This window comes from Panicum hallii, chromosome 9, assembly GCF_002211085.1.
Source record: "Panicum hallii strain FIL2 chromosome 9, PHallii_v3.1, whole genome shotgun sequence".
Lineage (NCBI taxonomy): Eukaryota > Viridiplantae > Streptophyta > Magnoliopsida > Poales > Poaceae > Panicum > Panicum hallii.
The window spans coordinates 66,334,479-66,346,835 of record NC_038050.1 but is presented as its reverse complement, the minus strand read 5'-3'; the positions used below and the strand labels follow the sequence as shown (position 1 = coordinate 66,346,835).

Genomic DNA, 12,357 nt, shown 5'->3' with positions numbered 1-12,357 from the left:
TTCTTTTTTCTTCTTATTTTCTTTCCTTCCATTCTCTCTCCTCCTTATCCCCTTTTCCCCACATCGACCGCCCCTATCCCGCGCCTCTCTTGCGCCGCCCCCCAGCTACCACCTCGGGCTCGCACCGCCACCCCTGTCGGCATGCCACCCCAACCTCAGGCTGTGACATTCAGGTACTTGAGATTAAAACACACTAGAACGGCCGTTTCCCGAGCCCCAGCTGCCCCCGCGCCGCTCCTCTCCGCGCCACGTGCCCTCCAGCGCCCGCGCCCACCGCTTACCCGGCCTCCGCTGGCTTCTCCCCGTCCCTCCACGTCATCAGCCGCCTCCGCCGCCCCACACCCGCAAGCTAGTGTTCCTACAGCACCGCCTGAAAGTACGCCTAGAGGGGGGTGAATAGGCGTTCGCTGCTTAAAACCTGCACACAAGAACTCAGTCCGAGGCTGCCTAGCGGACCGTCCGCTGGGAGGTCTCGGGTAAGGAATGCAACCATTCAAAAAATAAACCTTGTATACAAAATCTACTTGAATAGAAAGACTATAAAACAAGTTAGGAACACTAAATGCGGAAGCAATCTAGCACAAAGTAAGTACACAAGTAGATCGGGTAAGAATGCTAGACGATGGTAAGTGTAACAAAAACACAAGTAATAAAGTAAGGTAATCAAACACAAGAGACACAAGATTTTCACCCGAGGTTCGAATCCACTCAAGGATTCTACGTCCCCGTTGAGGAGTCCACAAAGGACCGGGTTCCTCTCAACCCTTTCCTCTCAAGCAACCACAAAGGTCAAACTTGAGCTCTTTACTAGCAACAAGGGTAATACAAACTTCTCAAGATAACCACACTACGAGTTGGTTGTTCCTGAGCATCTCTAACCGTCTAGAAGCCAAGCTCCAAGAGTAATAGATGTGGAAAGCTATGGAGAGTGCCAAGAGATGCCCAAGAGAGGTGAATCTCTTGGGAAGAACACGAATCTTGCTTGGATCTCAAACCCAACCCTAGACCAAAGATTTGGAGTGGAGAAGTTAGGGTTTCATTTTGGGGAGCTTTGGAGTGCTTGAAATGTGCTTGAGACTCGGTTTAACTGGTTAGGCAAGAGAGTTTTTTGATAGGAGTCGTGGGGGTATAAATAGTGCCTCACTATTTATAGTGACCTGGCGGACTGTCCGCCAGGAGCCTCGGATTTGCATAAATTGCATCAAGGCTTACACTTTGGATTTGATTTATTGGTGATCTTCCACACACTTTCCACATCCCCCTTGATAGTACGGTATACCTAAACTCAAGAAAACATAAAGCAAAGAATTTTCTCCGCTTGCAACACTTTTCTTGACCCGGTACCGTTCTCCAAATTTGAATAATCATCGGGATTCACTCCTTTTCTTTTCTCCTTTTTGGTTTCTTTGATCCCTGCTCATTATAATCAATTGAAACATTAGATACTCATTTAGGTTGTTATTAATCACCAAAATAGGTCATTAGACCTATATGCACTTTCACCGCCGCAACCCACTAAAGCTCACTGACCAGTCCAATTCCATTCCACGTGCCCACACAGCCCGGACCACCGCGCCGGTGAGCTCGAGCTCCGCCGCCACTCAGTCTCGCCGTCGTCCAGACGCTGCACCCCTCTCAACCCCTGCCAAGCACACCACCAGCACCACATCACCCCGAGGAAGCTTTCTAGCCACTTCCCCACCGTCCTCCGGCACTCCGGCCATCGGAACGCCGTCGCCGCCCCTCAGAGCCACGCCGCCCGCCTCTGTTCACCGTCGACTCGCCGCCTCAACCCCTCTCTTCCTCAACTCCGGCCACACCCGTGACCGCCGTGATCTCGTGAACCTTTTCCCCCACTTTTCCCTCGCCGCCGGTGAGCCCCGTCACCGGAATTTGATCGCCGTCGATCGGCTTCTCTGTTTAACCCGGCCAAGGACCCAATTGCAAGGATTCAAATCTTTTCAGGATCCTTTCTGTGAAAAATCAGTACCCCCATTTCAAATCAGCCAACTTTGAAAATCCATAGGAATTTGAAGAAAAATCCAAAAATTGTCAAACTAATTTTGTTGTACTCCAGAAGTTTAGCTCTACAACTTTAGTTATTAGAGTCTGGTTTGAAACCAAATGCGTTTTGAGTTATTTTAAAGTTTATCAAAAAGGTATCTTGAGTATAACTTTTGCATGCTAGCTCTATTGCTTGTGATTTTTGGTGTGTAGGATGTTTAGGGTATGAGTGAGCTTGTGTGCAAGTTTCACCTACAGTACTGAACCCTAACTTGAACTCATTTAAAACTTATGCAAATCAAGCTTGAAATGGTTTAAATTTATTCAAGCATGTTACTAAGATTTTCATACTTAGATCTTTTTACCATGTGATGTTTTGTAACTTAGTAGTTCATACTAAATCTTTCAAGAATTTATGGCACTATTTGCCTAAGTTTTGAATTTAAACTTAAAATTTGAACTTAATTCAAATGCTTTAGTTTTTGTTTTCAGAAATTTATGAAAAATTCATAGTAAGCTCACCTGTTAGAAGTAAGCTTACCCACAAAAATACAAGGCCATAGCCATTATGGATTTTAAAATAAAAATCAAACTTGTTAACCTAATTCAATTAATCGCATTAATTATGATAATTGAATTAAGATACCAATAGTAGGTTTGAATTCAAATTTTTTTGTTTTATGAAGTTGTGTTTATCAATTTATTAGATTGCAACTTTATCATGAAGTAAAATTCTTAATTCAAGAACCCCCTAATTCAAATCATTGCATATCATGTAGAGTCAGCAACACTCGATGATGGAATCTACGAGCTAATCCAGGAGCCCGAGCAAGGGTTTTCTGAAGACCAGGTGAACATCGCCGAGGATTTAACTGAAGCCCCGAACTAAGGTTCGGAAGTCTTTGACATCCCTGACCCCAGCCCCGCTCAAGAAGGCAAGTCCTGGTGCATAACCCAGTATTTCAAATTATTGCACTTATAAAGTTATATATATATATATATATCTAAATTGTGCATTAAAGTCTAGGAGTTGTAATGAAACCCTAGATGCATAAATCCTAGGAACCTTTGTAATGTTCCTGAGACTTTATCGAATAGATGCTTTGCTAGAAGGACCGGTAGAAGTCGGGTGATTGCGTGTCACTCGCGCGATATAGCAATTGATTTTTTATTATTCTGCAATCACTATAAGGATCATGAACGGGGTCATGTGCGGTATCATGACTTGAAAGGTTACCCCGTCTATGTTGATAAAAGTTGATAAGGTCGCACAGTGTGGTAGTTGTGGTCAAGTGTTTTAAAATACTAGCCACATGCCGTAAATATGGTACGCGGTAAGCCTAATACTTGATTGGCCTGGCAAATGGACTTGTCTCCACCACTCGATTGATTGGTTTTTGTTGCACACACGCACCAACGTGTGGGAATACGTTCCGTACAGCGGACAGGAGTACGGTCATACAGTCGCGCTGTAGAGGTACGTCCCGCACATGATGTGCGCATGGTCCTACAGTCGCTTGTGGTGGCCCTGATCCATAACTCGGAAGATGAAGGGAACGGTTATTCGGAAAGTTAAGTTTCCGAGCGTGTGAGTTAGGATCCCTTGCAAGGTTATGAAATTCGATTCAGAATCGTCCATTTCTCGCGGAGATTGAGACTGTTTGCTCCTTCTGCCATATAGAGTAATAACTGCAACTGTTGTTGGAATAATCTTGAGAGATGATAATCTCTACCTTGTTTGATTAGTATAGGTGCTTATCTAGAATGGTTAAAGAAAACTAGAATCTGGAGGCTAAAACATGAAAGTAGATCATACTCTTTGCTGCTTTTCAGCAAAAGAAAATCAGAGCCACTCAACCTTTCATGGTCTAGTTTTGGGTTAAGTATACCTAATTTTTGGTTAAGCTTTGCTGAGTATTACCATACTCAGTCTTGCTAGTCTGTCTTTCAGGTATGGCTTGTGAGAACCAAACGGATAATCCAGCCTGGGCATTCTCTGTTCCGTTTGGCTGGTCCGTGGAGTGGGATCCGTCCCCGGCTGGCAATGATCCTCCGGAATGACGTCGTGTTTCGGGCTGAGCGTGGTGTCAACTTTCGCGACGTGTATAGTCGCGTGTTAATTTCTTCCGCTGTGACTCTGAACAAGCTTGTATAGCTTGTGATTTTTAAACAATATTTTATAAGTTTACTTTAAGTTTGAAACAAATTGTAATAATGTTTAATATTTCTGTGAATTAAAAGTTGGTGAGCTGTTGTGTGATTGTAAACTCGCCTTCGTGCGAGGTAAACCTACCTCGATCCTGTGTAACCGTGGTTGAATCGGACGGTGACCCGACAGACCAATGGATTGTTCCATTTGAAGTGCGTTGAGTTAGTATCGCCTGGATAGTGATGACTACCGCAGTTGAGCCGGAATAATTAAGCGGATTGGTTCTGCCACACTGCCTCTTCCACATCTCTGCATCACGCTCGCACGTCGGCGCATGCTACCTTTGCCTCGAGCTCGCGCCGGCGGTCGCCTCGTCCTCCACCTCGGGCTCGCGCCGGCGGCCTCCTCGTCCTCCGCCTTGGTCTCGTGCCGGCCGCCTCCACCTCCTCCTCCGCCTCGGTCTCGCGCCGGCGACCGCCGCCTCCTCCACCTCGAGGTCGCGCTGGCGGCCGCCTCGGGCTCACGCCGGTGGCCGACGCCTCCGCATCGGGCTCGCCCCGGCCGCAGGACTCCGCACGTGCCATCTGAAGGTCAAAAAGTAAGTGAGGGAGAGGAGCCGAGCCACTTTTTCTAGCTTCCACTCACCCAAACGGCTCCGGTCACTGCGTTTTCAAAGGCTCCGGCGCTGAAGCCCCTCCCAATTCCACTGTTTGGCAGAGCTCCATAGGGCCTCTTCGTCTCTTCGAAATTCGACAGCCGTCCTCGGTCCGGAACACGTCGCCGTCGCTTGGGTTCACCGCGGGAGCCCCGGCCGTCACCTATCAGTGCTTTTATGAAACGGAGAAAAAGACGAAGATTTTGTGAGGGAAAGGACCAGCTTTACCGTAGTTTTAGTAGACTGTTGGAAACAGCTGATATTTTCGGCGGACGACGGGGAAGTACGTCGTGAACAGTTTCCGTGGCACCAATTTGCCCCTCTGATCTAAAACTGTCACTGCAAATCCAGAGACGACCGAGCTGGAGGAAACGAGCGCCGGTGGTGCCACTAGAAAAACATGCACCGCTGGCTTGCTGTGCTGCCGGTCTCCATCACCCAAATAAGGCTCTAAAGTCAAGACAAGAGAGAAGCCACTCGAACGTCAAACAAACGAACCGGCCGGCAACCAGACCGCTCCATGCGGAGGCGACACAGCATGCACGAAACGGAAAGACCAGGCTCCAGGCATGATCATGCGACCCGCAAGGTCGCGCTCGCGGCGCAGCAAACAGCAGCGTGATCTCCCAATCATTAGCAGGCTAAAAAAAGGATCATTATTAGAAAAGCGCCATGGGTGGTGGATCCAAGGCAGAGCAGGGACCGATACCTCTGTCTTGAGCTGTTGGAGTGGATGCGTGCACCGCAGCACCGGAGCACCATCGCGCGCTTTCTTTATTCCGGTGAAGGGTTCTGCCTCTGTAAAGCGACGCGCCGGGCGCATCTGCTCGTCGTCACATCTACCGCGCCGCGCCGGCTGCTGTCTGACGCGACGCGGACCCCTGCTCGTCGTCGCCCCCGTCCTCATCCAGTCATCCGCGGTTGCCTGCGGCTGCAGCTGAAGTCGATTGGGAGGTTCATTCCTATCCGGCTCAAACCGGAGTCCTTTGTAGGATAGGAGGAGCAATTCGGGCAGAACCAAGCAGCTGGCGGTACGGGCAATACCTCCACCTGCCTTCCCGTGCGCGGCTGCGCAATGCAAATTCGCCATGGTGGCCGTCTGTCTGATGCATGCGCTGATGCGCGGCACGCCGGCACGTCTCCGGCCAAGCACGGGTCGTCCGGATCCGGACCGAGCTCACCTCGACGTCCAGCTCGTGCACGCCTCCCTCGCGGCACCTTTCCTTCCCCCAACGTGTACCGTCGGGCAATCCATCCACCCGGCGGACCTATTTTCGGAATCGAATTCCAGAAAAAGTTGCGGCACGAGTCAAATGGCCGTGCAGCAAGAAACGCCCATTTCGCCTAGATTTCCCGATGCGTGCACCGCAGGCGTACGTGTGCTCTTCCGGCGACGCCACTGCCGATTTTGCCGTCCGGCGTCTGATTTGTTTACGACCGGTGGGTGCCAAAAGCGTCGGGCTCGGCGCCAGCACGCGCCCCGTCGGTTAGCCGTACCTGCCCGGACTGGTTCGCGGCCCGGTCGTTGCTGGTGAACGGATTGGTGGAATTGTCCTCATCCCACGGGGCGTGGCTTGTGAGTTGTGAGAATCCATCCAACAATCTCGTGTGATTGAGTGGAGCCACAAGCGATCCCTTCGAGATCTGAGATCACTCTAGGCCCCGTGACAACGATGAGCGCAGAGTTTCAGACCTTCGTGATGGTCACCGTTGGACCCGTCACCACGAGCTCGTGATGATCAGCACAACTTTTTTTTTCTCTTTTGGGAGAGGTCATCAGAAGAACTCTTTTTTCAGTTTTCTCAGCTCGGCCTTGTCCAACATTCTGGGCCGGCCTCAGATCTTAGTTTTGGGCCGGCTTTTGTCCTATCGATTGATTGCCTGGGCCGCCGACCTACTGCTCAGTAGCCCATTAGCCCGTTTCCCGAACTACACGTTCGAGCACCACTGGTGGAAGGGGGGAGAAAGAGAACCTTGCCGTCAATGTCCGCGCTCGGCGCTCCCTTCCAAAGGCGCTAGGGTTTAATCCCAAACTGCTCGATCTATCTATCCCTCCAGTCCGATTCGGTACCGTCGGGGCGGCGGCATGGGGTACCTCCAGGAGGCCAGGGAGAATCACGTCAAGAAGAAGGTCGAGGAAGGTGAGTCCAGCTTCGTCCCATCCGTGCTACTTAAGCTTCTGATTTGTTGATTTGGGCGCCCTTGAGTGCGGGCACTGCTCGTATTAGTTCCATGGAGGATGAGGATTTTCCTAGAATTATTAAGTCCGCTGGCTCTGCTTGTTCAAATTCGAAACCAGCCCTTGAAATGATGCAACGAGCGTCTTATGCTGGTCGCGCTTGGCTTGAACTGACGGTATATAGTTGTTCATATCTGTACGTGCCTAGGTGGTTTGCAGTGAGTTTGGATCCTCAATTTGTGTTATTACCTCCCGTTGTTAAGCAGTATATTTACTAACTAGTGCATCAGATTCGAACTGCATTTGAGTTCCCATCTGTGTTATAGATTGTTAAAACCTTTATCTGCTAGAGTTTATGATATGTTTTCATCCACACTGAGTAAAGGTCATAACCATGCTTTCTGTAGAAGTGTATAACCACGTTCCACATCCAATGGACCGAAAGTACCATTTTTGAAGAAATGACTTATTGGCTGAAGTGATTTTCTACCGGTCAGCCGGTAGCGAATTTTAAGGTGTAAAGATGAAGAATAACCGACTGGCTTGCTGTTCATCATGGCCAGAATGTGCCTCGCACAGACACTGTCCAATCAATTATTGTTGTTTAGGGAATCACGCGGCGCATGAGGCTCCCCGGCCTGCGTCAGCATGCGCGGCGCGAGGCTCCCCAGCCTGTGCGGCGGCCCCGCAGGCGAAGCGCGGCGGCCTGCACGGCGGTGGCCCAGGTCGAGCTTGGCTAGCGGAGGGAGAGGGAGAGAAAGAGGTAGAGGGAAGGGAACGGCGACGGAGAGGTCGAGCTCGGCCAGCGTAAAGGCCACTTTGGTTGAGGGGGGGAGAGAGATTGGAGAGGGAGGAGGGGGTGTGGCCGGCGGTGGAGGAGCTCGGTTTGGCCCGAGGTAGGAGAAGAGAGAAAGGGGGGAGGATCAAATGTGAGGAGATGCAGACAATATGAGGGCTTCTTTGCATATGTTCACCAATGAGGCGCCACGTGGCATGCCGCGTCAGCGCTGAGAGCTTGCGTGACGTGTTTGGGATCTCGGATGGACCACTTAACACGGTTTAGGGACCCAAATGGGTGATTTGAGAGTTTAGAGACCTAGGTGAAACTGCGGGACAAGTTTGGGGACCTGGAGTGCAATTTACTCTATTTTTTACTTCTAGATTGTGACCTGGAATTTTATGTGTTATTTTCTTGGAAATTGTCCTGTAAAGATCATTATGTTCGTTTCTAACAGTTAAATATATCCATTTGGGTTTTCAGCTTTGCGCAGCAAGATGAAACAAAAGGCCCTTAAGGAATGTGATTTTTATTGTTCAAAATATGCTGAGTGTGCTCGAGGAAGAACATTTTCTGTGGTATGGCAGTGCCGTAAACAAGCAAAAGAGTTGAATGAATGCCTTCATCAGTTGTAAGTACTCATTCCATATGTATTTGGAATAATCATCCAAGTGGTTTCTCTGTTCTTGTTTGATTCCGTTGTGTAATGTAAAATTGCACTCGCATTTAATGTTTACAAGTTCAAAAGTTGCTCCTGTTTTTCATTCTAGACATTATGTTGTTATCTGCAAGATGTTCTATTTAGTCTTTCATATGATGCAATTCTGGAGGTTGATTTGACTTAAAGCTGGTACCATGCTAGTTGGTTATTATTTGCTACTAAAATTTTATCTTAACAATAGGAATCAGGTGCGATTGGATTTTGATATGATTATTCATTTTCTAGCATCTACAAACTAGAAATTTGTTAGAACCAAGTTCAGTGTAAGTTCTGTTAAGAATTCTGGCATTTGCCGGATAATGTTACTGGTGACATCATGGTCCCATGCTGACTGGTGCTTAAACATCCTTTAATAACACCAGCAGGAAAGATCAATTGTAGCTGGTAGGTGATATCCCTGTGTATATAAATGGTGTATTTGCAGTTTGAGGATCCTAGTAATATTTTGAGTGCCTTTTTTCCACGATCATGTGACCATAACTAATTACAGACCACACTAAAGATTTTGATTAAATGATTTCTTGGAGTGAATGTGCTTTGTTTTTGTCAAATTGGGGGTGTATCACTATATCCTGGAAGATGTTCACCTTTTTTATTTTTTTCTTGTAGAAGCTTCATATTTCATATCTTGATTAAACTACCATTGGCATGACAAACATGCTACATTTCACATGAATATTCACTATGTGCTTTGTATGCCTGACAGCACGAATGATTCAGTCCTGGAAGAAATGAAGAAAGCTTACATGGTTGAGCAAGAGACCAAGGAGATGAAACAATAAGCATTACACAATGGACAATGGGCATCGCATTGTACTAGTTTGTACGTCCACTGTTGCTTTTGGTGCATGCTAAATGAATGCATAACTGAAATTGCACAAGGCATCATTGTGTTTCTGTCGAGTACACAATATCAGATGTTACCATCAGTTTCAATTTTTCATCTCAAATAGATTTCATATCGGATGAAGATAAGAGTTGCCTTTTGTTTCCCTTCTATGCTAATCCTTCCTGGATGTTGGAAAGCCAGGGTGTAAAATTGATCATTGATGTTGGTCCTTTCCTTTTGTTGTCCTTATGGATCAGACTCAATTCTGCCAGGCACCACCGTTTTCTTCATCCATAATACTACATCACATTCAGAAGCAGTTGGTAGACGGAGGCAAGTAACTACGGACTACGTGAACTCATCCATAATACTACATCACATTTAGCAGCGCTGCACTGATCTTCTTTGGGCCTGAAAGTAGTCAACCCATTAGCTAAGGGCCACAAAAGTTTCTTGTTAAGCCCAAGAACAAAGTAGGCGGCCCGAGTACCCCGCACAGCCCTTTTAGAATTTCTTTTCAGACTTCTCCCTCGCCGAGCTTTCTTTTCCTTTTTTTTTTCTCTTTGGCTTTCTACAAGATTCACTGCAATTCCAGATATCCTTTTAATCACGAAATTTTTAAACAAACATAATCGATTTTTTTTCTTTGGAGCCGAGGCTGCCGAGCTGAGTGGAGACATAGCTGGTCTCCTTAGGTTAGGTCCATCCTAAACGGGCTAATGCTCCTACCACTGAGCTCTTGCTCACTTGCGGAAGCAGCAAGCAACAGCCCTCGTGGGCCTTTTTGACCTGCCTGGCCTGGGTGATGCACCGCCATTATTTACCGCAGAAATAAGCCGGTCTCGCTGGAGTGAACGTGAATGCGATCCCCTAAGGCCCTAATCACCACGCAAGGTCCTCCTTGATGAGCCCTTGGTCCTTTGGTCCCAAGAAGAAAAGTGAGCTGTATCTAGACGATCAGGCTGTCCTGTCCAGCGACCAGCGTCACTAATCCACTGGGCTGCCAGCCAGCCGGCGCCGGCCCACCGCCTTTCGGACCGAGCAACCAGCAGCGTCGCCGTCGCCGTGGTTCAGAGCCACCACGACCCCGCGCCGCTCAGGTCACTAGCGCTGCTGCGGTGGCCGGCAAACGGATTCCTCGATGGGAAACCATAACCACCGAGACGCTGGCTCGGATGGGGCGGCGTCGCTGACTTCCCGCTCGGGAACGCGCCCGGCTCCGTGGCCTCCGGAGATACGCCGACGCGCGGGCGCGGGGAGGGGGAGGCCGGGGGAATGATTCGGTCGGGGGCGGTCGCGTCGGGCGACAGCAGCTCCGGCAGGAGGGGTGCCGCCGTGCCAGTGGCTGGCTCCTCCCGTACGCGCAGGCAGCCCGTGGACAGCATCAATGCCGCCAATGATTTCCGCCATTGCCGATCCGCAAGTGGATGGCCTTTGGCGTCGCTAGCTAGCTAGGCAGGTAGTGGAGGCGATCGCGGTGGGTGTGGCCGTGCCCTACTAGCTATAGCTATAGCTAAACTGGCTATAGCTCTGTTGTGTGCGTGCGTCTCGCGGTTGGAGTGTGTGTAGGTTCTAGGGCTTCCTTTGCTGGCGACTTCTTTTGGCTTTACTTTGTTGACTTGCTAGCAAGCACAATGTGTTTGGCTGTTTGTTTGCAAGGCGTGAATTTTACACAGATTCAGTGGGAGTCCCGTACGTAGTCTATTTTTTCGAGTTCAGAAGGTCCTATCCTATGTTGCGGACAGTCTGGGCAAGGCATTTTACTAGCTCGATCTGGTTTCTGTCCAGGACGAACTGAACAAGCCAACAACCGGTCAGTTTTGGCTCTTGCTTAACAGTAACAGCGTCCTATACTCACTCCCTGGAGATATCCTTTGCTGGTCCCCTGCAAATTATCAGAAAGTTGTGACGTGGCCACAGAAAGCAGATGACCACGCCGGCCGGTGCGGGGGCCTGGCCATGCCTTTGCACTGGCTACCTTGGCTTGGGCCACCGCAAAAAGTCGGCGCCCAAAGCGTGCCGTGCCACGCACCCGATCTGGGGTTTTGGTTGGTGGACCCCGGCCCGGCCGGTCTGCAGGTCTCAGCTGCAAACCTTTTGGCCCACGCCGTGTATATTAGTCCATGATTAGCGGATAATTACTGTAGCATCACTGTGGCAAATTATGGATTAATTAGGCTCACTAAATTTGTCTCGCGAATTAGCACCCATCTGTGCAAAAAGTTTTATAAACAGATTTTATTTAATACTTCTAAATAGTAAGATTCTTTTTGATGTGATGGGTAGGGAGGAAACGAACACACCCTCGGCTCCGGCCTTCTTTTACTTCGCGTCGCATCAGAAAGGCGAGAGGCACACACGGCGCGGGCCAAAAGGTTTGCAGCTGAGACCTGTAGACCGGCCGGGCCGGAGTTCATTAGTCTATGAGGTATATTAGACCTGCAGAGCGGCATCCTAGCAAACGAACGCACCCTCAGTCTGAACTCGATGGATCACACAGGGGGGTTTTCGGACCGGCGGAAAAGAAGCCGAACGCGTGGATGGCGTGGCGCGCGTGTCGGGACGACCGGACGAGGAGGAGTCGTGGCGTCGCCATCGGATCTGCCGACGGCAACGATCGCCCGTCTCGTGTCCGCGTGAACGACTTTTTTTCTGGGTGCTGATGTGATGACCGATGACATGGGAGACGGAGTAGAGGATCGAAGGAAGCTTCATTTGGACTCCGGAGGAACGTCAACTCCAAGTTAGGCCGGTTCCTACTACTACTCAAGCATAGGAGTGGTTAGCTAGTAGGGAGTAATAATAGGATATAAGGACGGACGGACCGACTGACTGGCTGAGATGGCTATCTTAACTTAGTTTATGACAGGGTAGGAGGACTGCCATTAAGCTCAAAGTGATATGACAGGTAGGTGTTATGTTTGGAACATATAGCAATATGCAGCAAAACTTATATGGGGTTCTCAATGTGGTTACGCAATCTTCTTCTCTGAAAAATACTAGGTGGCAATCAAGCACCCAGCCGGTCCGCGCACCCTTTGT

The 12,357-nt window shown here is 49.2% G+C and overlaps 1 protein-coding gene and 1 long non-coding RNA gene across 2 annotated transcripts; one reads left to right on the top strand and one right to left on the bottom strand.

Moving 5' to 3' along the window:
• Positions 1-4,296: 4,296 nt before the first annotated feature.
• On the bottom strand, positions 4,297-5,655 carry LOC112877323. Its single transcript, XR_003225466.1, has 3 exons — positions 5,518-5,655; positions 4,799-5,449; positions 4,297-4,737 (listed from the first exon to the last, which is right to left on the bottom strand). It is a non-coding gene; the product is annotated as an uncharacterized LOC112877323 (long non-coding RNA).
• Positions 5,656-6,580: 925 nt separating this feature from the next.
• Positions 6,581-9,564, top strand: LOC112876157 (uncharacterized protein DDB_G0275933). The gene is made up of 3 exons (XM_025940206.1): positions 6,581-6,949; positions 8,249-8,396; positions 9,193-9,564. Exons 1-3 carry the CDS (start codon positions 6,895-6,897, stop codon positions 9,266-9,268), a joined length of 279 nt encoding a protein of 92 aa, XP_025795991.1. The 5' UTR covers positions 6,581-6,894; the 3' UTR covers positions 9,269-9,564.
• Positions 9,565-12,357: the final 2,793 nt, after the last annotated feature.